Source organism: Emydura macquarii, unplaced genomic scaffold (assembly GCF_026122565.2).
Source record: "Emydura macquarii macquarii isolate MOO-44397 ecotype Brisbane River unplaced genomic scaffold, CSIRO-AGI_Emac_v2 contig_1597, whole genome shotgun sequence".
Classification (NCBI taxonomy): domain Eukaryota; kingdom Metazoa; phylum Chordata; order Testudines; family Chelidae; genus Emydura; species Emydura macquarii.
In genome coordinates, this window is record NW_027131734.1 from 344,827 (window position 1) to 371,882 (window position 27,056).

Consider the following 27,056-nt stretch of genomic DNA (forward strand, 5'->3'; position numbering starts at 1 on the left):
TTCATGCTGCATCTGTTAACAGATTCTAAGAGTTTCTTGTTTTACAAGTTTTGCAATTTGCTCTTTGTTTTGTTGTCTCACCAGCTCAGACTGCTTTGTTTTCTGTATAGCTGTAGCTAGGGTTAAATCTCTCTTCAATTGTAGCTGCTGTGAAAGGTTTTTAATCTGTTAATCCAATAACCAGCCCATCTCTGATATTTTCATGTTTTTCATTCTCCAAATCAGTTTTCAGCCAGTGTATGCAGACTTCTTATAAAACATGCAACATTTTCCCCTGATTCTTGAATTTTCTGGTGAAAACATGCTCTTTCATAAAAATCACATTTAACTGAGGTAATAAAGTATGCTTTATTTTTCTCCTTCCCTTCAATTTAGAGAGAACTTTCAACAATACAGAAATTGAAATTAGGGTGTTAAAACCGTATTTGAGGGACTGAAAACACATTTGAGATGGTAGTGTAGTTCACGGAACCGGACAGTCATAATGCCATTTATTTTGTGGTCAAAGTGTTTCTGTGCTTCTGGAGAACTTAACTTCTGCTAGGAAATGGAGTCACATGAAAGATGGAATAACATTAATTGTTTCTGCATTGTATCATTTTTGCACTAATGAATTCCTTCTTTTGGAACATGCAGAGGACTTCAACCAGATTGACAGAGCTGAGAGATGAAGATTGCAGGTCACAAATGCCTTTAATTTTTAAGCAGAACTTCTCAATAGGGTCTTCTCTATTTATTATTTGTACTTTCCCCCCACTGATGGAGCACAAATAGTAAGGGTCAGATAGTAAAATGTGAAATGAATATAAAGACTAACCCCACAACTCCCTGAAGGCAGGAGTTGCCGCATACCCCTCTGGCTTGCTTATGCATTTTGTTTTAATATATTTAAATAGCATCAGGTGTTATGGATATGCTCACTATATTATTTACTAAATAAGTAAGAATGGCATTTGGATTTAGTGCCACAGGGTGGAAAGGAAATTCACTTACCCTATTCAGTTTCTTTCAAGGTCTCACAGAAGTTAACGAAATATAAAAATACACAAAGTGTACCAAATACAGTTGAGTCTAAGGATGTTGCAACAACTACAAGTTGTCCTTTTACCTTCTCTTATCTGTGGACTCATGCCCAGTCCTGGAAAAGGTATGATCTAGAAGTGCGGAACAGGAGACAGGATTCATGGGCTTTATTCCAGGTTCTGACTCCAGTTTGCTCTGTGACCTTGGGCACGTAATTTAAGTGTCATGTTATTTCCCCCTCCTCATTTACTGAACTACTTTCTCTAGTTTTATTTTCTCCCTGTTATATTTCTATTAAAGCTAGAGCTGGTTGGAAAAATGTGATTTTTTTTAAAAAATGACTGTTGAAAAGCATCTGAGTATTCATCAAATATTTTTCAGTGACAATTTGCCAGTCAGCTGTAGGGCTGGTCAGAAAATGAAAACAAATGGACAAAAAAAAAATGTTTTGGGTTTTTTACTTCAGTCTCCTACTTTCAGACCAGCTTTTATAAAAATTCATTATTACTCCCTGCTGGCCTTTTGGCTAAAATTAGCTCACCCCTTTCCTTTTCTACGTGCATTCTTGTATAGCTCTCTCTCCTCTTCTCATTTATATTTTTAAAACCTCAGCTTTTTGAACAGTCATTAGGAAGCCACATTGGCCATTTTTTCCTTGTATCCTTTTTCATGCCAGCTATACTTATAGTATGTATTCATGCGCTATTTCAGAACAGCCTGGCTATTTTCTATATGGATAGATTTTGATACTTTCTCTCTCTGGACTTTACTGTGTAGATTCCTTAATTTTTCAGAACTTTTATTCTGTGAATCCACTCTCTATTACATTGAATGCAAGTAGCTCCTGGGCATTAGTTCCAAACCTTTCCTAGTTTTTCTCACATTCTCAGAATTCCTTTTTGTTGGTAAAACCTTGTATTTGCAGGCAAATTGCATCAGTTCAAGTGCTGCTGGTAGCTTTCTGCTACAAGTAATAAACAGTGCAAGACTATTAAAAGGTATGATCTCAACTCTTCATTTGGATTTACTTTGAGTGGTGAAGAAAGTGAACCAGTGCATCACTGCATTTTTAATGCAAAGGCCATAGAAGTATCAGACCATGTAAACTCAAGGATTGCTTCAACTGGGAAACCTCAAACTGGTGAGACTCTTTTGATACCTGCAGGCAAGACTCTTTTGTCGATTCTTGGGAATAAAGCTGCAGAACAGCTGGATTTCATTTCATCTAGTAGTGTGCCAAGAAGAATTTGAGACGTGGCTTTTCAAATAAAGGAAAAGCTCACAGAATGTGTAAAACAAGTAAGGCCTGGTCTACACTTAAAATTTAGGTCACCATAGCTACATCACTCAGGCATGCAAGCATGAACAATGACTGGGAAATCTGGTGGTGTTTTGGCAAAAATTAAAATAGTGGCTCTTTATGTTAAGTTCACTCAGTGCAACATTCATCATGAGGCACTAGTTACCAGAAAATGCCTGTCAATTTGAAAGTCGTTCTGGATCAAGTTGTAAAGATGGTTAATTTTATTAAAGCATAAGCACTGAATTCATACTTGTTTTCAGTTTTGTGCATTGAAACAGGAAATGAACACCAACACTTTCTCCACAGAAGTGCTATCGCACAGGAAGGTGACTGGTCTCTGAACTCCATTTTGAAGTACAAGTTTTCTTTAATTATTTTAATTTTGAGTGTGCTGATTGCTTTGTGGATGAGTTAGGGCTGTCAAGACTACCTTATCTAGCTGACTTGTTCACACATCTCCATGAAATGAATGCCAGTTTACTGGGGCTGAAAACTACGTATTTTAATGTTCGTGACAACACAAAAGCAATGATAAAGGAACTGCACGTGTTTATAGCACAAAATTAAAAAAAAAAAAAAGAGAGAGAGAGAGAGAAATTGCCAATCACTCCCAATCTTGGAAAATTTTCTATCTTGAAAATTCATCCTGACCTCATTGGTGACATGAAAGAACAGTGCCTGAATTTGGTCACCAAGTTTAATGAGTACTTTCCTGATAGTGTAACAAATGAGATTTGGACCAGGGACCCCTCTTCACTAAAAGACACGCTGCCAGATGGCTTCTTGGCAAAGGACAAAGAAAAGTTGATTGAACTATCTTCTGATGCTGGACTCAAGCTTGAATTCAGTGACTTTTAGTTGAGTAGGAGGAGGCCTGACAGACTGAGCTTTGAAATTTTGGACACCCTTCAGCATTATGTACCTTTGTGAAGTTGGTTTTTCCGCCCTGATCACCATTAAAAAACAAGTCCCGGATGACGAACCTCAATGCAGAACCGGACTTTCAGTTGAAGCTGACCAATATCTCCCTTGATATAAAGCAACTATGTTCTGTGTAGCAAGCACATCCTTCTTCTCATCTACAGCACTTTTCATTTTCTCCATGGCTACTAAATAAAAAACATTTTTTTTTCCTTGATTTACATTTTGTAAAAAGGAAAACAAGGTGACCTTTGGCTCAGATTCAACAATAATCCAGGTAAGGATTGGCAGAATTTTCAAATTCAGTAAAATGAAAGACAAATTATAATAATGGCTTTTTCGTTGCATTTCTTTTCGATGCAATGTCTAAAAATCTGAGATTTTTAAAAAGGATGTTAAAATTGAACATTTTAGGCTTTCTTCTGCATTTATTTTGATATAGTGTCCAAAAATACTTACATTAAGCCTATTAAGGCCTAAAATAAATGTGCACAAAATGGAGAAATTGCCACGTGCTACCTCAAACAATTTTTTTAGGCATATGGTATGTAAACCATTAAAGTTTAGGAACCCTTTGTTCAGATCAAAGAATTGGTTGATGGCTGCCCTTAGCACCACTTCAGCAGAATACCCCCATGTCAGCTTTGCCCATGATCCCAATATAGTTTTAAAATCCTGACACCTTGAATGATGTATCTCCCAGACAGAAATGAGGGGAGGGAGAGAGGAGAGCGTGTGTGAATCAAACAACTCTTGATTCACAGGCCTGCTTGTTTCTGAAACCCTCAGTGGAAATATTTCCTATTTCTTTTCATTCCATAGCAGATCCTCTCCCTCTTTTTATATCTTTACAAATCACAGCACCCAAAAGGTTCAGATGTTTTTTGTTTTTTTTCCCTCACTTTTTATTTTTTATTTTTTTTGCTACAGTATTTAATTTACAAGCTTGGTTGATGGGTCTCAAATACAGTGATTGCCTTCCTTTGCTAAAGGAGGCTCATGTTAGATTTGTTATAGATTGTAGCTAGTGCCTTCAAATGATCTTGGTTAACAGAATTAGGCAACAATGTTTTCATATGATGGTAACAGCCCTTTTAGTCATTGAGTGGAATGTCCCACAGTCCTGCAAGAAATCCAAATTTCAACCTAATTTGGCTTGTTGAGATTTCAAGCTTGTCCTTCACTCAGGCTTGGTTTACACTGCTGCCGGCAGTTGAAGGGAAGTAGCTTGCGTATCTCCTGTCGACTTACTTACATTGCCATACCGCGACATCTTCACTGCGCTATGTCAACCAGAGACGCCCTCCAGTCAACATAGCCTTACTCTGATTGGGGAACTGGATTAATGGCGTTGACCAGAAAGCGCTTCCGGGATCGATTGAACAGGTCTCCATGACCCACCCAATTGATCCTGCCGTATCGATCCCCAAGGAGCCGGCTATGTAAGACATTCCCTCACAAAACATCACTAACAAGTTTCCACTATTTTGTAGTGGCCTTCTCTTTCCCACTCTTGGCAGTCAAGATTATACATCCTTCTTCCAGGCACCAAAGCAAAGCTTTTTGCAAGACTTCATACACGCTTAATGGGAGAGGTGGAACAGGGAGGCTGCTGGCAATGTGCCTTCAGAGAAGAAGTGATCAATCACACATTTTTTCCTTAAAGGGACATTAGTCAAGTTGAAATCTAGTCATATTTTAAGAAATGAATTTCAAGTAGTTTTCAATGCCAGACCAGCCGCTGAAACCCCCTGCCAGTTGTTATGGATTTATAATTGCATAATTCTATTTTTAAAATTTCTTCTCTCTCCCCTGTTGCTATGTAGAACATGCCTACAAACAACAGGGGAAAGCACCAACAGAAATTGGCTATCGTATGCACAAAGTAAACAAACAAATATCCTTTTTCCTCTCATTTTTTTCAGTTACAGTAATCTCAGTTATTGCTCATTAGTGTATTAGCTACAAAATTTTCAGATAGAAGAGTGATTTCCTGAATTGATTGTTTCCCTTCAGTTTGGATTTACCAGACTACAGGGCCCTAACCACTCAGATGGAGATGGATGGTGTGTAACAATCTAAATAGAATAAAATGTGCAGGAAGCCCACCCAGTTGGCCTTACCCACAAACTGTTTTGACCTCCAACTAGAGCTAATTATGCTATGTACTTAGCCAAGCATTTGATAATGCCCCATAGACTATGTGAGCTATTTCTGCTAATAGGACTGTCATGTAAAACAAGAATTAGTACCATCAGCATTTTACAAAGGAATCTGAATAAAGTTCAGTCAGGGATCAGATGCTGGGCTACAGCTGAGGGGCATGCAGCACAACATAGGATGAAGGCAGTGTGTGCAAAGGTGGCCTTTGCACTCCTCCCAATCTTGGGCTGCTTCTATGCCAGTCTGGTACCTTGGCATAAATTAGAACAGCTTGACAATTGCACCAGCTAGGGACTGCCCGGTCATATGGAATTTCCAGCCACACCCTTTCCACAAGCAACAGGACAGGGAGAGGGGCAGTTATACTGACTCTGTTTCACTGTCGGATCCCCCTATCTTTGGTGATCCTCCTATGGCCAGTTATGCTAACTCTGGGGTGGCTTTGCACTGGAAATGCAGCACAAAGTATCCACGCCACAGTGCAGGGTCTGGGTCATGAAGTGCAAAGTAAGCTGCTTATAAAAATTATACTGTCTTTCATCTCTTTAAAATTTACAATAGAACAGCTTTAAAATAGTTTGTAATAATATGAAACTAAAGCATAAGGATCTTTGATCTCTGTATCTGATATACTTTTAAAGAAATACTTTTAGCTATAACTCTTGAAGTTTTTGGTGACCACGTGCACAGACACTTAAACCAGGCTGTTTTGTTTTGTTTTGTTGTTTGGTTGTTTGGTTTTTTTAAGAGTTGAAATTAACAGTTGGTGCTTTAAAAATAAACTTAATATGCTTAAACACTAAATGCAAAGTTACACAAACTCAAAAACACACACAGTAATGATAAATACAGCACTGTAACAATTGAACGCATGCTTATCAACACTCCATCAGCAGTTTACAAAAAAAAAGAGGAAAATAAGAGAATTTCTTTAAAATCAATTGGAATTAAATAAATAAATCCACACAAAGTGATATACTGATCCAGCCAGTAACACTTCAGGCTATAAAAGTGACTTTCCTTTTGCGTTTTAGATTAACCCAGCATTACAATACCATAACCCACAAGGCCCTTTTTGGGGAAAAAAAAGAAATGATTGTTCTCATGTTTCATTTAGAAAGCAAAAGTTTTGCATTAAACTAGACATTTAAAATTGTTAGTTATAATATAAAGCTGCATATGAGGCTTCCTAAGTTATCAACCAACTGAGCCTCAGAGGCGGGGTACTTAAAAACAAAAACCATACATGCAATTTATCTTGGAAAAAAGTGATTTCAACTTTCACTTTAAAAAAATCACCTAAGCATGAGAGTGTATTAGGATTAGTCAAGCTTATTGGAGGGACAATCCACCTGCAAATGCAAGAATACATGATCTTTTAATGTTCTAATTCTGACTGATATCTTGATGATTTCACTTCATGTTATTTTACACAGTAAATGCCTAAACCTGGAAATACGCCATCTTACAACCCTAGTAAGTATTTAAAACATTGGGTGGAGTGAATTGGAGCCCCCAAGCACACTGTATCCTGAGACAGAAGAGGAATCATTTCATACTAACCCCATCCCATCCCCCATAGTCCATTATGCCATTAGCAGAAGCAGCTGCCATATTCCGGCCATGACTAAGGCAAAGTGTCCTATGGTTCAACTTCCCCTTTCACTGTCTTGTCAGTGGCTCTCTCCCCTACATATATGAAGAACTGTATACCAGCTAAGAACAGCAGTTCATATCAAATAATTCATTATTACAATTTAAAAGTAAATTTGTGTCTCCACATACTGCACAGATTGAAAAACAACAGGGCAAATTTAGTGACTCAAACTGCAATTCTGGGAGCAAAGCCAGAGTAAAAAGTGCTTTGCCTGAAGGAACTATGGGGGAGATGAAATCCTCATCTGCAACCCAGAAATATGGCCTGGGGCATCTGCACAGCTGGATCACTTCCAGTTATTGTCAAGTAAAGATAGCATTAGCAGCTACAGCCTGATGCTCTCCACTTACGCCATGTTGTGACAACAGGTCCTCCATGCCTCCGACATCCCTACATATCTCCATTCCACAGAAAGCTAGTAAGCTAGGCTGAGATCCTGTCATTGACATCAGTGGAGCCAGGATTTCAGCCACCACTGCTGTGATCCTCGCACAATGGTATTTAGAGTAAAATTTTATAAAGCATCAAGTGTCTTAGATGCCTAAGTCCCATTTTCAGAAGTGACTTAGGCACTTGGAGCCTAAATCCCATTGACTTTCAGTGAGACCTAGGCTCCAAAGGCCTGCTCCCTCTCCATTGACGTCAACAGGAATTTTGTCATTGACTTCGATGAGCACAGGATCAAGCCCCAAGTGCCTAAATCACATCTGAAAATGGGATTTAGGTGTTTTTGACAACGTTACCTGTGGAATCCTACTGAATGGGTTCTCCAAGACTTTTGTATCTCTGAACAGTATTCCCTTTTTTGGCCCTTCTGCAGATGTGTAAAGCACCCTAAGGATTTGGCCCTGAGTTCAGCTATTTTCTCCTAACTGGTACATGTGATACAGTGCAACGTTAGGGCCTCTTCCTGTGGTTCAGATGTTTCCAATGTGTTCTATGGAATTTAAGATTTTACTGGTTTTCTTTTTAAAAATATGTTGCGAGCCCTCTTGAAGAGTTATCTTTTTGAATATGAATTATCACAATACTGCCTTTCCCAAGTCTGCAGACAGTGGGAGACTGAAAATTAATAGAGAGAGGTATAAGCTGCTCTGTTCATCTCTCTGATGTGTTGAAAATGAACCCTAATGGACTAAATGGACCGAATGGACTAAACCCTAATGGATGTCACAAGTTTAAACTGTTACATTGGTGATGGTTTTAGTGCAAATTTTCAGCTAACATGTTAATGTATTGTAGTTTGGGTGATGAATTAATATGAAGAGATCCTCCCATATAAATAAGATTGCAAGTTTTAAAGATGAAAATATCTGTATGTTCTTACAGTTTTTTTTGGTTGTTTTTTCCCCTCAATATGGGATCTTGACCGGAAAGGAAGAAAATAATCTAGGAGGAGTGCATCTCCATGGATAAAGAGTGATGGGAATATATGAGGGAGTTAAAAGATCTCAGAGTGAAATAAAACATCAGGGAGATGGAGAGGGCTTTTCCCTGAGAACCAGACTTGGTGAAATAGAGTCAATTTTATTCAAAATGACTCAATAAAGCTCAGAGGTGGATACAAAGACACATGGAGCTTTGGAGAAGTTTGGCTCTGAACTTTGCAGCTGGTCTTAGCTATATGCCAAGCTGCACAAAACCTCTGGGTACTCTGCACTTATAAACAACAACACCAGACAATTCTTTAGCACTCTCCATCTGTAGATCTTAAAGCACTTTACAGAGGAGGACAAGGATCATTATTCCCATTTTACAGAGGGGGAAACTGAGGCACACAGCGGTCACTGCACATAAGTGGCAAAGCTGGAAAAAGAACCTACATATCATGACTCCTAGTCCCATGTCCCTTTCATTGGGCCAAGCTGCTTTACTATTATTAGTAAGAATAATTTACTACACTTAGCATTGCACACTTGGAGTCAATTTGCTTTTAAAAAAATCCCCCAAATTTCCAACACTGTCCACACAATACTGGGAATAAAATTCCAGAGAATTTGACAAAGCTGCCTGCAGATTTAACCCACTCCTGACAACATATAAGGCCAACCCATTTAACTAACATAGGATGAGGGCTCTGCGAATGCCAATGCACTCTTCTCACTCCACCCATAATTAAACAGCTCACCAGGACATTTAAAATGAAGACAGACATTAAGACTTGAAAAATAAGGAAACATTTTCATAAAACACAAACTTATTGCATGATAGCTGGAGGCAACACCTTTGTGCAAACAGCTGTAAATCAAAATTGTCCTTTCACTAAGATTGCAAAGACTGCTTACAATGTGTGGTACAAGGAGCCTGTATAGAGGCTAATTAGTTTTCTTTCTTCCTCATTACCCAAAGATTCTGAACTGCTGTTCATTTGGTCTCAAAAGGTAAAGGCAATGATATTTTGTTTATTATTCTCCTGCTCCACACTGCTACAGTTTAACACTTGATTTCTTCCCCACCTGATTACTAGACTAGAGAGTTCTTCTCCATTGCTATGTAAGGGTTAATTTACGTCATCACCTGAAGGTGACACATATTACAGAAAACTTGAAATCACCATTTTTTTTTACCCTCTCCAGTAATCACTGGTAAGCTGCAGTGTGTTGTCCCTGCTCATTTCAACTATGAAAAGGCTATCCAGTGTTTAAGTTCCGCCACCCCCTGCAATATCTGGGTATAGTAAAATTCCATGTTGGCTGCAAAGTCAGTACATACAGGGGATTCCATGTCACCAAAGGTGCAGTACAATGCAGTTCCTCCAACACTAAGGAAAACAGTTGCTATGCACAACAGGATCAGCAAAACACAGGAGCCGCCACCAACTTCATCTGCAAATATAAAATACATAACAGTGGGTGAAATAAAAGAGCATGTAAGAACTTTGTACTTATTGAGATTAGCCTTATGAAATCCAGAAAGAAATTTGAGACTTGTCTAAATTCGAGATTTGTCTAACTGGGGGATTGGGGAGTATGGCAGGTACTGGGGCTATGCGTGTCAGAATGACAAAAAATTACTCCAAGTTACAGTACATTCAAAAACCAAAGGAGAAAAAAAAAAGTGTGCGTGTGTGTTTCTGTACCAATATGACATTCCATCAATGTCCTTAATTCTGTAACAGCTATTCTCCTTTCCCGTATGGCCCTCCTCTGTCATCTTGTTGAGTCATTTCACATTTAGACCCTGTTCCTGCAAACACCCACACAACTGCTTAGTTTTACTACCATACAATGTTACTACCCTTTTCCTGCAAAAAAGTGGCACTTTTCAAATTAGAAATTTAAAATAAAAATTTTCTGTTAAAAGTTTTTCAGGGAGAAAAATAGCCAGTCTAGATTATAACTCTTCGGGGCAGAAACTGTGTCTTTTCATTTGTATGCAACAAACCTAAACCATTTTTAGGTGCCTAACAACAACACCACTCTTAAGTAGTTGGCACATACAGGGAATAAAGGACATACCTCTACTGGTAGCTACAAGAATTCCCCTTCAGTTCAAGGAGTAGAGATCTTTTACCTCTAGTCTGAAAAGTTTTCTGCTTTCTACACAGGAAAGTTTTACCAGTTTATACTGGTATAATTAAACTGATATAGTTATACAGGGATAAATCCCCATGTAGACACTCTTATTTCAGTATAAAAGTGGCTTTTTTTTTTTTTTTGGTTTAGCTTAAATCCCTACCCAAACACCATAAGCTAAACCAAAAAAGGCCCTCTTATACTGGAATAAGTGTGTCCACACAGCTGTTATAGGAGTATAAACTATACTGGCTGAAATTCACAGCTTATTTTAAAGTTTGAACACAGGTTTAATTATCCCGGGTAGAAAAGTCCTCAATGATGACAAACAAACATAAACCAAGAAGCTTCATCTGCAAACTTTCCTTTTTCCTTCAATTACCCTATACCCCAGAAATGTTCTAAACTCTGCTACTAACAGCTATAAAATAATAATACTTGGCTAGCCTCTCAGAGAAAAACCTCCATTATTGGATATTTATGCTATACATTGGAAAATCAAGAATTTCAGATATTTGAATTGCTTATTCAACTGTAGTTTTTTTTTTTTTAAAGTGAAGTATTTTTGTAAAACTCCCACTACTCCTTCTGCATAAAGATAATGAAAATAACCAAAGCCTGTTTCCATTTTTTAACCCCTTTGCTTCCTTTGGCAATATGAACTAGCCCTTTTGTTATTTGGATTTTAAGCTCTTATGGGCACGGACAATTTCTCACTATAAGTTTTCACATTTGCCTAGTAAATGGTGCACTAATCCTGGTCTAGGTGCTACTGTAATAAAAAAATCTCTATAAGAGACTAGAAACAGATCTAGAATAAATGTTAGACATTTTGTCCTTTCTCTAGCTGTTTTCTAGCTAAGATCTAAATTTTGCTAGTTAGCTTTTATCTAACAACATTAGAAACCAGATTACATTATAATGTGGAGGCTGTGGGTAGGAAGCATTTTTAAATATTATGAAATGGCATAGCTATGCAGCTCCCACTGACTTATGTGGAGTTGCAGAGGCTCAATACCTCTCACTATTAGGCCCTTAGATTTTTTTTGTTCTCTCTATAGCAGTAACACACATAGGAATAAATGGAGCTACAGATAAGATCGCAAGGAGAAACATATCACGTATATATTGTAACCTACCAGATAGTTTCTACGGTTGGCCAAAAATGAGGTCTTGGGCATAATATGAACATGCTACTGTGGAGGATTCATAGAAATTTTCTTAGTGATTTTTCTGGATTGAAGGCACATTGCCTGAGGTAAAATGTTTCAGTGGATCCCATGTCAACTGTGGACATTGGGCCAGGAAAATTTTACTCTCAGACAGAAAGGATTATGCTTGTACCTTAAAATACACATTTTACAAACCTAGAATAGTTCCACTGCCATGCAAGATCTTCTTTACAATATTATTCTTATGGATACTACTTGTGCTCTGTTTTGGCTAACCAAAGCAACAAGAGTGAAATGACTTAGCTACAGCTATTGTATACAATATCAGAAGACAAAGCTCACCTGGGAAGTGGTGACCCAGGCTCAAGTCCCTGCTTCAAATGAGACCGATCAGAGATTTGAGCCTGGGCTTCCCACACCCTAGATGAGAACCATAAACCAGTGGGTTATTGGTTCTTTTCGGGTGGAAGATCTCTCTCTTATTCGAATGAGAAATTCCATCCTATACCTAAGAAACCATTTCCTGATGTTGAAACTGGTATGTTCCCATGAAAAGTTTCAGATTCAACCAACTGACATTTTCTGATGAAAAATGTTTCATCTTTAAATTCCCAACCAGCTCTAATAAAAGGTGACCTTAAAAGGAGAAACTCTCTGTTTTTGGAGGATTTAAAATTTGTCAGCAAACCAAAAGTTATAAACTTACATGCAGTACGATTTAAATATAGCAAAGGTACCCTTCCGGTCCCTGGAAAAAAGGGGACCCCAGTCATTGTCAGAGTTCATAGATTTGAAGGTCTTATGGGATCATTATGATCACCTAATCTGAACTCCTGCGTAACACAGGCCATTGCACAAAATTGCACAAAATAGTTCCTGCATCAAGCCCATAATTTCCAGTTGAGCTAGAGCATATTTTTTAAAAAGAGACATCTAATCTTGATGTAATGACTTCAAGTGACAGAGTTCCACCACATCCCTAAATATATGGTTCCAATGATTAATTCCATTGTTTGCAATGGATTTACAGCAGAGATTAATTTGGCCCAACTGATTTTACCTATGTTTAAAAATCCCAGATGCCAGAATTGTAACAGGGTAGTGCACTGATAAATTCCCAGGGTTAGTTAAAAATACAGTGTGGGAGAAACTTTATCCCAGCAGTTTTCTTGGTAGATGGAAAATTTTAATGTCAGTGCAACAGTGGGAACCACAAGATCTAATATGCTGAAAGTGACCAGTTCTTTTTATATTTCTAATTATTTGTCTGATAGTTTTCTGTTACAAAACGCTGCCTGCTCCAAAATCTGTTGAAATCATTGCCTGGCTAATCACCTTTGCTAGTAAAATATTCAACACTATGTGGCAATTCCGCAAAGAGAAAATCCTGGATATTCTCATAATCACTTACACCAATTTAAATGTAGTAGCATGCCTCTACCCCCAATGGAATAGGTTTTCTTCTTCTCTCTGCCCCCTCCCAATATAGTGTTTTCCAAACTATGTATACAAGAGGAGATACTAAGGGGAGCAGAATTCAAATAGTCTAGTTAAGAGAAGAATTAAAAGATGATGCATCTTCAGGGGAATAACAGGAATAAAAGAAGGTATCGATTATGCCTGCTATTCTATAGGTCCTATTCCATAGTCTATTGGTTTTTGGTCCCTTTTATGGTGAAAGCCAAATAAATTGACAACTAAATCCCAGTTAGTCTCAGATCCCTTTCCCATTATGCCTAACAGACCATCAAAGCTTTCTGTGTATGCAGAGGAGCATCTTTTCACACATGTAGTGGTCAGCATCTGACCTCCTCGAAGTCTCAAGCATTGGGAGCGCCTAAAAGAAAATAAACCACTCCCTGAACTCGTTCCTGACCATGGTGCCAAAAAATCCTGAAGAAGTGGGAGATGGATCATTCTACTACTGGACCCAATCCTTGCATCCCCTCAGCCTCAAATAAGAAAAGAAAGCTCTGGCTAGATAATAGTGATAGATCGTTTTGGGTCCCTATCCTGCTAAAGTGTGGAGTGACTTTCATTGAAGCCACTATTGCGATAAGGTTCTGTGATGATAGTGATGATGGACTATAGTAAAACTCATTCCAGTAATGACAGTAAAGTACAAGGATTTTCCCCTTGCAGCTAGTTAACCCATCAGTAGATTGGGATGCATTAAACATAATTTAAACCATATTTCAACTGCAAACAAATTGACATCAGTGTTTGTAATAATAAAACATGATTAAAGCCTCAAGCCTGCCAATCCCATAGTTCTACAAAAATGGTTTCTGAGCAAGATCTTGGAGGATGAGCTATGTAAAGGAAAACAAAAATGCATGTATTTTGCATTCCTTTTTTGATGTGTTGGTTAGATTCATGAATAAAGACCTACTTTTTCCACTTCTAAGCATTAGAAATTAAATGAAGGGACATCCAAATAGGTGACAGCTGTCAGACATAAGATCAGCAGCCCTCCCTCATCTCCAACCAAAGCTGGATGGATGGTTTACAAAAGAAATGCATTTAAAGTTTAACTTTGTTCGGGTTAACTAACATATGCACAAAAGCCTTTGCACCTCCCTATCCATTTCTAGAATAAGTTTAGTACAGTCCATTGCTACCAGCACTGCATGGAGAATATTTAGCACACTAATACAGGGCAGACAATAGCATAGTGTCCATACAACCAGTTTAAATCAGTTTAAAACTATTTCCCGCTTTTTTCTCATTAACAAATGAAAGCGTGGATGTGGTCTGCAATACTATGAAAACACATAAATTAACATAAGCAAGCTACCTTGATCCAAGGCATCTTCCATTTCTTGGAATCTCACTCTTCTCTTTGGATTTCTCTGCTGGATTTGAGCAAGGAGCTTTCCTTCACTGTCATCTCTCTTCTTTAGGATGGACACCAGTCCCTCTGCCGGGGCAACCTATGACAGTTTATAAGAATCATTTGGCACAGAGTGACACAACAGACTGTGTTAGAAATCCAGACATGAAAGTCATTTGCTAATGGCTGTAAGGGGGGGATGAGAAACAGTCTCCCATTGATTATTTTCCTGTAATGCTGAGACACATGTGAAATTACTTCTTGAATACCTACATCTCCAAACACATAGGACACCTGCAGTGCCAAATTGCAATATCATTCCTCCTCCTTTTGCGTAAGAGGGTAAGACTTCTCTTTAATTGTTCTCTATGTTAAGAATCCACAGATCTAGTCTCCTGGATCATGTTGTAATTTCTGTCTATTAGTTCCTATACAGCCTAAGGCCTTAAACTCATGAGGGATGGGGACAGTGATGAATATTGGTTTTCAATACCTCCAGTGAACAATAAAAGGACAATAATTCTCTCTCTCTCTGCCAATAACCCTCTATAGACCACCACACTACTCTTGGAAGTTACAGTCCTTGATTCATTGCCCAACATTGTGACTCTAAGACACTTCTGGCTCCCCTGGGAGGCAACAGACTAGTCTGGAGGCACAAAGTACAAGAAACAGCCAGTGGGGCGAGGGGGGAAAGCTGCCTGACTTCATCCACTTCCAGTTTATCACTGTAACGTGCTCTCTGAGTAAAAGAGCAGGAAACAACTGAAAAGTTCCTGCTCTACTGGCATCCCCATAATGCAGCTGGCCAGGAGAACAGTTCACATAACCAGTGCACAGCAGGTCACTACCCAAAGTTTTTCCATTCTCTTCCTGCAGCAATCAGGTCAGCTGCAAGAACACATGCTGTCTAGCCCCATGGAGCCACCAAAGGATGTCACCCCACCGCAAACAGCATGTAACTTGGTGAGAGCACAAATGGAGAGGGGAAGCCGGTAAGAAGGGAGAAGCAAAACCCAAGAGAATGGGGGGATGGGGAAAGACTGAAAATTAAAATATATCTGGTGGTTAAATACTGTATAAAGAAGGCATTGTAGATAAAACAGAGCTGAAAGGAGAGACCGTGGCAAATGAACTAGGACACAGCAGGATCACACACAGAGAGGTGTTGGAGCACCCTGCTACTGACATGGAGTGGTGGCATGGAAGGGGTCTACCAAAAAAGGTGGGAACCAATGTCTTAAGACAGTCTGAGCATCTAAATATACTAACCATATTGTCACAGGGTGTCACGGTTTGGGGTGCAAATGGGTTTGTCACTGCCTGCCCTGTGACCTTGGGTGCCTGAAAATGCTTTGATATTGTAGCTCCCAATCTGAGCCGCTCACAACCAGACTCCCAGCATGCAGGTCACACCTTGACCGTCAGTGCTAGACAGCCCTGGTTCACCAGCTCTGACCCCAGCGGCCTGTCTACAGTCCCACTCTAGTTTCCACCAGCCTTGGTTACTACTTGCTGGGTGACCCCAACACACTTCCAGTCCCATATTTCCCCAAAACTGTGTACCCTGAAGTAACCAGCCCTCTCTTGGGACAGCTCAGAGAAATAATAGGGTTTGTTTGTTCCTCTAAAGACACAAAATCACAACTCAGCTTATTAACTTAACTGGGGTAAATACACCTTTCCCTTCAAACCCAGCACTGAGTTGGCTTATGGTAAAAATGAAATTAAGTCAGTTCAAGTATAAGGAAGGACGATAGAAAGAGAAACATAAAACAGAACAAAATAAGGTTCTAAAAGTCTAAAACTTAATCTAGCAAGATACAAGCTTTGTTCAAGGTGGTTTCTCTCACCAGTCATTCTTCTAACCAGCAATGGCTGACTTTCCCTCAGTCTGGACCTTTCACAATAGTATAAGGTGTGGGCATCCCTTGTCGTCTTTGGTGAAAGAGCTTTGCCTAAGCAGACTTATCACAAATATTTAGTTCCAGAGACTTTAGGCCTCCCGCCTCTTGGTTGAAGAACCAATCTTTCTCAGCTCTGTTCCCTTGTGTCTGTCTAATGATGAATGTCAAAGATGGCTTCTGTCCATGTTTAAAATTAAATGAACTTGTTTCAAGAGGCAGGATGACCTCATGCTGTTCTTCTCTTCCTGTGGGCTTCCCATTCCCCGTATGATTTCTACTTAAGTGGGGCTTCCATTGTTTCTGATTCCACCATGCTTAATTTACATAGGACTTCCCTTAATTAATTTTTGCTGCAAATCCAGTAGCTATGGTTAAACAAGAGCATCTTTTAGAAAACCATCCAATCTTAATTTAAAAATTGTCAGTGATGGAGAATCCACCATAACCCTTAGTGAATTGCTCCAACAGTTAATTACTCTCACTGTTAAAAATGTGCACCTTATTTCCAATCTGAATTTGTCTAGCTTCAACTTCCAGTCATTGGATCCTGTTATACCTTTGTCTACTAGAATGAAGAGCCCATTATACATCTTTTGTTACCCATATATGTATTTATACACTGTGATCAAGTCACCCCATAACCTTCTCTTTGTTAAGATGAATAGATTGAGCACCTTGAGTGTACCAATAAAAACATGTTTTCCAATTCTTTTATCATTTTTGTGGCTCTTCTTTGAACCCCCTCCAATTTATCAACGTCCTTCTTGAATTGCAGACACCAGAACTGGACATACTATCCCAGTAGTAGCTGCACCAGAGCCAAATACAGAGATCATATATAACTGCCCTACTACTGGAGATTTCCTTGTTTATACATCCAAGGATCACATTAGCCCTTTTAGCTACAGTGGAACATTGTGAGCTCATGCTTAGCAGATTATCTACCATGACCCTAAGCCTTTTTTCAGAGTCACTGCTTCCCAGGATAGAATCTGCCATCTGGTGCAAACTACGTTCTTTGTTCCGAGATGTATGACCTCACATTTGCCCAAATATTGGTGCTGATCACATTTGAAACCACATCCTGGAGCACAGGAAAACCACTGTCTTATTTTAATAGAAACCAGAGAGATGGTACCACTACAATTCAGCCTTGGGATGTCTGGGCTGCAGCACTTGGTGAGTGCAAACAGACATGGTATCAAAATATTTGACAAAGAATCTGAGACAGCATAATAGAAGAAAATTAAAAATACTGTTCCTTAAAAAAGAGAAAAAGAAAAAAGCAAGCAACCTTTTTATATACCAAATAAACAAAATTAGTTGTGCATACTTTGGAGTAGAAGAGAGAGTAGGCAGAGAGATCCAGCAGAACAAAAGTAGGGAAAAGTTGGCCCTCTCAGCTCAAAACAACAATTCTGCAGAATAACAACATCAAATATGCATTCACTGGTTGATGGAGAGACCAAGCAATTTTTGTTTGGCAAGATTACATATTATCATGAGTTTTTCAGAAAAGCAAGTGGGCAGAGACTGACCACAGTCTTGAGATATTTATGGCAGAGGGCCAGATCTTGCAAGATACTGAGCACCTCAGAGGATCAGGCCCTGAATGTTCAAGTAGCAGTGATTTTCTTGGAGTTAGCATGATACAATCCCATTGAAGAGAAGAAGTAATAATAGTAATGTAAGAAATGGTACAGGACAATTAGTTGGATGTAGTGCTTATAGTCACAAGCCACATTTCTACTCTAAAGACAGAATCCATGAGACTAAGTACAGTTTCTGGAATTTGATTTTTTCATAATGAATTTGAATGTCTGGAAAAAATTATGGCTGATGACAAATTTTAAAAAATGGAGATTCAATACAGCCTTCTGAAGGAATTTCAGATGAATGTGTAGGTCCACTTTAGCCTGTGTACAAAGTAGTGTAAGTCTGAGCATATCAGTGGTGCTCAAGTGGTGATTTCCTACTGGCTTCACCTGAATCTATTCCACCTCCAGAATGGAGCTGAAAATATACAGAGATTCCCATTAACACACAAGAGACTAAGTGGCCTAAATATAGGGAACCTATTTAAGGCTAGGGCTTTTTAGAAAAATTAGAAAAAAAAATGAGAGTCCTGTAGCACTTTAAAGACTAACAAATTTAATTTCTGCAGGCATAAGCTTTCGTGGGCTGCAACCCTGCCTGCAGAAATTATATTTGTTAGTCTTTAAAGTGCTACAGGACTCTCATTGTTTTTATTGACAGAGTGTTTTTGTCTTTAGTTCTACTCATATCTACTCATAGAGCTCAAGCATTAAGCGCTAAATAATTAGCTGTTTCAATACTAACGACCATTTACAAGCAAAGTAGACTGATAGTATTTACAATTAAAAGAATTCATATATTTACTGCAGTAACACAACTGACTACTTCTGGTTAAACAGTAACATATTAAGAGGGCAAAAGGCAATGCACTGTGGTCAGAGGCAGAAATCTACCTTCTCCTCCAAACTAGTATTTTTCAAATAGAAGCACCATAGAATGCCGGCTTAACTGGCTTTTTAATTTTAGTATTAATACAACAAGAGATGCTTGCTAGCAAAAGTACAGTGTGGTGTACTGAGCATTGTGTTGCTCCCTTAGGGAGTCACCTGTTTTCTCTCTCTTTGTTTTGGAGTTCTTGCATGTTATCGTTCTGAATTCTAAGACATAAAGTAGTGTGACATTCAAGTTTCCAGCAAGAGTATTTATGTTTATCTAATTTCTCTGTGTGTATGATGTGAACATAAAATACCGTCTAGCTGCCTGAATTAGGAAAAGAAGAAAGGAAATGTTTCAAACTGAGAGAGTGCTAGATGGTGCAAGGAACTGCTGTAGGAGTAGTAATGTAAATGCATATATGAAAATTTGCATAGCGTGGTAGTGTCATCACTAGCTGATAAACATGGACACAATTACACAAAAAGGAATGGCTTTCCATAAAATCGTACTCAACTGAGTTTTAGCCAAGAAGTTTTTAAAAGTTAGCTAATAAAACTGTAAGAGGACACAATTATAACACTGATCACATTTGCTGGATGTAAGACTTGCACTTTTGAGACAGCTCTGTAAATCAAATGCCAAAATGGTAAGGACAGTAACATACATTCCCTGTGGTCCAGGTGTTGACAGGAACAATCATCTGATTAAACACAGCAACTTAGTTTTCAGGATCATATGGCAAACGTGAGAGGCTACTAATTTACTGAGAGACTATGTTTTAGCAAACTTCTAGGGTACATTAGAAACATAATATTTTTCACAAATTAAAACACAGAAGCAATAGCCAATGTGAGTGTATGAGAATATTCATATTAAATCAAACTAAAATAAGATTTAAGCACTGGTGTCTGTTTATAGAGCTGTTCTTTAAAACATCTACTGTTTTTTCCTATTGCTACGTAATCCTTTTTGGCAAGAGCACCAACAGTTTAAAATTAGTGCAGATACTACAATGATGAGCAATACAAAAAGGTCTATAAATAAAACTGAAGTTGTTAGTATATATTATGCACATAACAGAAGTCCACACAACAACTGTCACCTATTGCAGAAAGGACAGTCACTATACTTTAGCAAAATATTTTAAGTTTTCCATGCTGTCCTTTGGCCACTGAATTTCAACTGAGTTAAAAGGTATGCCACTATTTTTCATCCCCAAATGTTTCTATTTATAGCCTTCATATATTGGCAGTTATGTCAGTTCTGGAAATTAACAGGGCTTAAAAATAGAAAACATATTTAGAGGTGCCCATTTCTGTCCTGACATCATCATTACCTAAGAAAAACATCTATCCCTCCATTAAGTTTGAGTGAAATGTTACTCTTATACCTACTCTGTAAATGAGTAGGAGTTAGCCAACTTAATTTATTACTCTGAAAATTAGCATGAATTAGCTGCATTTGTTACAGATGGGGGGGGAGGGGTGTTAGATACATATGGAATCACATTTACAAATGAACCAATCAATATACCTTTCATCTACTAATGAGGAACAAGACCCAACATATTTATAATTGTCAGTCTCATTTTCACGGAATATGTAGATTCAAAACTTAACATTCCAGGGTACTTTTATGGTTTTGGCCTGCTATAATACTTTTTGTAATGTAATCAAATTAGCAGAGGATATAACAACATGCTGGCACTCTATAGCAATGATAAGAACAGCACAAACACAGAAAACAAGTGGTCTATTTCACAATTTCTGCTTCCTAAATAACCTCAGAATGCAGAGCTACATACTGCATATATGCATACTCTAATCAGACAAATCAGAGATGGACAAAGGACAAGATGCTCCACAGAGCTGTGCTTAAAAGCAGAGGTTGATGGCATAATCCAGGAGGCACTGCACCAGTAATGTCATTTTGTATTTGCAATGACTTAACTGGTGAAAGTAATGATTATGCTTGGCTCTCTCAGCTACTGGCAATATTTTATAACCGTTAGCTAGTCAAACAGTTGTTGCATTGAGAAATACACTAAGTACAAAAAAGCTGTATTTGTGTACACTTCAGAAGCATGCAGTTTTAAAACTGTACATTCAAATATAGTTGAAAGGATAAAGTTAAACTCTGATGCAGATTTCCTTTTGATAATCACAAAGTAAACCCCATAACCTGATTGTCACTTCAGGCTTAAGCTATTATATTTAATGAAACAACAGTAACGTAATAATAAAAAAAGAACATTTTGGGTACGTCTTCACTGACGGTGGGAAATTCGCCACCAGCAGATCAATCTATCTGGATCGACTGAGCAGTCAGTGAAGACCCGCTCAATCGATCTGAAAGTCGACGCATTAAAACCACCCTCTCAAGTGGTGCAGCGCAGCGCAGTGAAGACATCGCGCAGAAGAGGAGTTATGAAGTCGACGGGAGTTACGCAAGCTACTCTGCATAGCTTGTGTAACTCCTGTCAATTGCTGCCGAATTTGAAGGTAAGTGTAGACTAGGCCTAAAACCCAGTTAATGTAGGGAGAAAAAAGTCTCTAAATTGTTTATATACTAGATGGATATTATTTGACCCAGCTGAACCAGAAGTAATTGTCTACAATCAGTTCATTATAATAGATAAGGGCACTGGAACAAAGCTATCATTGGTGGTGTTAAATTAGCCTTGCAAAATGCTAATAAAAATTTATCAGCTCAGGCACAAAAACTACTCACACTTCCTTACCATGATAAAATGAGGGGTGGGGAGAGAATGATAGTTTACTCATCTGTCTGAAGAAAAAATAATTTGCTTTAGGAAAGTAAAATGTTTGACCCCTATGTGTGCTGCTATAATTATAGTGCTTGTGATAAAGAGGATCACTGGCTGAGCAGGCTAGTTTTCACTAGCAGTGTATTAACAACCGGTTCAGGTTGTACCTGTCAGAAGGATCCAGTCTCCTCAGTGAATCTAGGTGAATTCTTTTTGGCCTGTGTGGGGAACAGTTTGTAGTGTTCCATTCTAAAGGTATTTTGTTTGAATGCTGATGCGCCTCATTCTGTTGGTTGGCTTTTGGGAGATTTTTTTGAGTGACATGCTTTGGATTACAAGCTCCGAAGTTAATACTGAGTTATTTCTTTTCCTCTAGGCTCTGAAGTGGAAAGTGATCCCTTTGCATGCTCACCTGGTGAAGAATGCTTTTGTAGCCACATGACTGGATTATTGAAATAGTTTCTGTAAGAGCTCCTGAATGAGCTATGTTGCCTAGAGCTGGTGCATTATTTCTACTATTTATGTAAGGGCAGGCAGAAGGAAGTCTTGCCACTCTGAGTTTCACTCATTGTCCTGGCTGCCTATGAGTTTTTCAGGTTTTAGTTCCAAAATATGAAGGCCTAAAATAGACTGAATCCCATGCATTTTAGGCTTTCAATGCCCTATATGCCATCTTCGCCATTAAGGAAAGTGAGTGAGGACTTTCGATCTTGCAGCAGTAGAGCTGCAAATGTCTTTACCTCTAAAGTTATCTTTGGGATGTGTTAACCTTCTGACCTGGGATATATGTTAACCCTCTGACCTAACAAGTGCCATGGATCCAGCTTGTCTTTTTTTTTTTTCTTTTTTTAAACTCCCCCTACCACCTGCCCGCCCACCCACCCACCCGCATAAAGCCCTTTTTCCTCAGCAAGGAAATGCCATGATTTATTTTTAAATATTTTATCTGCTTTTAAACTTTGCCAGTATTGTAATTCATATTTTCATTATTTGTTTTGCAAGGCGCTTACAAAGCTATGGCTCCTAGGCACCATACAAACTGAATCTGTTATTATAATGAAATTAACATATCCAATATCACTTTGTCCAGACTACAGTCTGTATTTATCCAATCTATCCCTACTCACAATTGAAAATGGCTTATTGCAGATATTAACACCCTCTCTTTCTTTTTTTAGGCAATTCACTGTACCTAGAAAGTCACTTAAGAACTGGATCTATCTTACTAGAACACACACAATCTCATTCAACTAAAATAATTTTAATTTACTTTTATAAAATATCCCAAAGCATTGGGATCCCAAAGCATTTTACAAACTGTTTATATGCAGATCACCATTTAAATAGAATGGAATGGAACAGCCATACTGAACCAAACATTTTCCACAATTCCTAGGTGAGGAATTTACAAGTAACTTTTTCAGTAATGACTGCAGGAGGAATTTAGATATTTAGAATGCAATTATCTTAGTTGGATTTGACTAGGGTACTGCAGTTAACATTGTCTGACTGGCATGTTGCAATCTAGGGCTTGCAGTTGGTCCTCAGGCAGCACTGTGACTAACTCTGCATTACATAAAGGGCTTCCAGCAAAAGAAGGCCCTACATAAAAAACAGAGAGCAGTTGAAACGTTAACCTTTAGATTACATAATTAACAATAGATAACCTTAAAGTGACTGTGTGACTGAATTCACTCTCAGGGCTCTGCTGTCCTTAACACATCATTTGACTGGAGTTCTTATCATTACTATATAGCATATCAACAGAGATCCATAAGTGAATTTCATTCTCTGGGGCCACCTGTTAACCTGTAGCTATTGTTGCTTTGTAACTCATTCTTTGTGAAATGTTTTAGTAGCTTTTCCCCTTTTTTGCAGTAAGAAAGACTGAATGGAAACGGTCTGTATAAAAGAAAATTCTGAGGATGGGGACTTTAAGATTAATCAGCAGAAGCATAACATGCTGGCTGAAAAAGAAGAGTGAAAATCAAGACTACTAGGCACCTAAAAGCAAGTGCTAATGAAAATACTTTCCTTTCCACACTATTGGTATCAGCGTTTGGTATAGAATTCAAAATACCTAACTTCTGACTCACAGAATTAAATGTCTTCCCAAATGTTGTCACAGATTTTATTATACACAGATTACACACAGATTTTGTAGACATACCACTTGGGTCCAGCTCTGAAAATGGGGCCTTCTACCTTGAAAATGTAAGGAAAAAAGCTTTAAACTTACATACTAATGCTACTCTTAGTCTGTCTATTGGGATCATTCACAGCATATAGAGAGAGAATTTTGACAAAGATTTTGCAATGGAGATCTAGTCAAAAGGGCTAGAGCATTAACAAATGGTTTCGTTTAAAAGCAGAAAAATGTCTTAAAATATAAGCTTGCTGTAATTATTTTGTGATGCTTACTACTTAAACAGTTACATGACAGAAGTCTATCATTTTTGTTTTACCCAATATATAAATGATCAAAAAATGCATCAATCAATAAGTGTATGACAAACTGCCAAAGGCAATACTACGTAGTTAAGCTATCAATTCCATTCTGAAGTGGACCAAATTTCTTTTGCTATATTAGCAAAAAATATATTAATAAGACATACAAATTATTAAACTTCAAAAAAGGGCTACTAGGTAGGTTCACTAGCTGCTGTTCATATTATATTCGATGCCATCCAACCATTCTTTTCTAAGATACTCATCAGCGATACATAGCAGTAGAGGTCCTGATTCTACAAATTTTATCACGTGAACAATTCTATGTACAAGAATAGTTCCACTGAACTCCAATCTACAGGTTCAGGGCCACATACAACAATAAGGAATCTCAACAGGGTGTCCTCTCTGGACCATGTTGGCAGAGATGGGAGACACTTGATCTCTGATATCCTCTAGCGAATAGGCTTCTAATACTTTTTTCAAGCTTGCACAGTATACACAATAACATTTCAAGTAATATACCCTATATGCAATGGCCCTAATATCATCCAAAGAATCGGGCCACTAAAGCAGTAAGTTTGTAATGTAAACATAGACCTTATAGGTCAAATTGCATCTGCTTACATTAGGTGAGAGTCTGACCCTTTAAGGATAGGTGAAATAAGGACTGAGAGGTACCTTTAATTCTGTCCCATGATTGTGGTTACAATCTGCTTGACTGCTCTTGCTGTCAGTTCTCGATCCTTTCAGAAACGGTAGCAAGCTGACCTGAGAAGAGGGCTTCCACCTCTTCCACCTGATAATCTTCCAGAACCCAAGTTCAGGGAACTTCAAGGCCCTTTGTTATGCTATATGCTTGTTCCAACTTTTGTCTGCTGGGTAGGGCATTTTTTATGATTTATTGTGTTTTTATTTGGAAAGACCAACATTTAGCAATTTTTTACATTTATTATGGAGGTTCTCAAGTCCTGAGAAAATGGCCACCATGTATAAATGCCTGAAATAAAACATAGAAACTCTCCATTTTATTTTTACAATTATTATTTGAATTCAGACTTAGAATTTAATGGGTTTTTAGCCTTGGTCTCTTTCCCTTTATTTTAAATGGCAGCCTAAGAAATAAATACTACAAAGGACCTAGAGTGGGGGTACTGTGTGAAATAATTCTCTAATACCAATTTAGGGCTAATCCCCCCCTTACTGTAAATATTGCAAAATATATATGTATGCTTTTTACGTATATATAATGCTTTTTTATGTTCAGTAATTTATCAAAAACTAAGTAACGGTGTCACTAGACCTAGACAATAATATCAAATAGATACAAAACCATATGGTAAGGATAAGTCTATGCAACTTATTTTGAAATAATATTTATTTCCTTTCCAGCTCATCTTATTATTCTTGTTCAGACTTGCTCCATGATAAATTTCAGTCTGATTACACTGATCCATACAGTACCTTGTGGTCCAATATAGGATTAATAAAATTGTTTTCTTTTTCCATTGCCACTGTATCAATTGTACATATTATGCACGGATTTTTGCTTTCTAAATATTACACATTGAAATGCTAATCCATTTTCCAGGTACTTGTTTCACAGAATAGTGTGTCAGTACATAGTATTAGTACTCGGACTTTTTGCCAAAATCAACTTCCAAGGCTTCTTGACAACAATAGTGGGAAAAATTGCATATTGAGTTCAAAGATCTGTTGACTTGTCAAAATGTTAATGGTATCTTAATTTAAATTATTTTTAACAGTACTGCTAACAAAAAAAATCAAAATATGTGTATTATTTATATTAATGGAAATTAACCATATAAACAAATTAAGGAGCTGATTTCTCAAAGGTGCTGAGCACTAGGAGAGCTTTTCCACTGAAGTTGTGGAAACTTCTGAAAATTAAACCCTAAAATAACATTAAGAGTCAAGATAAACTTGAAAGAAAAACACACAAGGAAACAGAGTACAGATGGGCTGTGCTGTCCTTAACTCACCTTGCTCAATCTGGCAATCGTAGGTATCTCAGAACAGAATATGCAAGATCTTACAACACATTGTAACTTTTTTTACATTAATTCCCCTCCTCCTTTTCCTCCTGATTTATAACACATGAACTCAGTTCTCCTGCTAAGGATGACTGGAAAAAGACTCTTTTTGGAGCCAACCAACATTGCTCCTTATTTGGCCAAAGAGATTGTTACTGAGTGATGCAGAAAACAGTAGTGCTGCCACAGCTCTTGCAGCCCTGGAAGCAGAATGAATCTAGAAATCAAACAAGATTTCCCTTAAGAAAGCAATATCATCAGTTCACTGGGCCTGCACAGGTCTAGCTCTGGTGAAGAAACTGGGTAAAAAAAAATTTAATTGTTAGATAAAGTATGTTTAAACTATTAACTACCATAGACTTTATTTAGCACTGTTTTCTATATAAAAATAAATGCTTTAGCTGTGTAGCTCAATATATTGAATTTCCAGAAGGTACTCAATGCCGAGGGATGATATTTAAGGGACTCCTTTTCTATATATCCATGGGGGTTGGGCTGGACTGTCCATAAAGTACAATTTAGGGCCAAATTTTCCAAAGCAGTCTCATTTTATGCACAGAGTTTTTTGCACATGCAAACCAGCAAATTAGTTAGTTCAATGGTGTGTGCAAATTATGGTGTTTCCATGGGCAAACTCAGGCCCTGATTCTGCAGACACTTTACTCACAGACATAATGTTAAGCATGTGTGTAGTCCCTACTGAATCCAAAGGCTGAGGTCAGCCAGCTAGATGAGCATAGCTGAGCCTGGTATCCAGTGTGCTTCCTGATCTCATGCAGGAGGCACTGGGGGAGTACAGTGTGCTCAATCTTGCAGCAGCA

The 27,056-nt window shown here is 38.1% G+C and overlaps 1 protein-coding gene across 4 annotated transcripts in view; it reads right to left on the reverse strand.

The window, feature by feature from the left end:
- Positions 1-334: 334 nt before the first annotated feature.
- Positions 335-27,056, reverse strand: part of CNST (consortin, connexin sorting protein) — a 92,468-nt gene continuing 65,746 nt past the window's right edge. For 3 of the 4 annotated variants that reach the window (XM_067555231.1, XM_067555232.1, XM_067555233.1), the window contains 2 exons: positions 14,552-14,687; positions 335-9,892 (listed from right to left, as the gene is read on the reverse strand). In XM_067555231.1, the coding sequence (XP_067411332.1) occupies positions 9,687-9,892; positions 14,552-14,687 (342 nt within the window). In that variant the 3' untranslated portion in view covers positions 335-9,686. The remainder of the gene's footprint in view (positions 9,893-14,551; positions 14,688-27,056) is intronic. The other variant, XM_067555234.1, reaches the window with a different exon arrangement.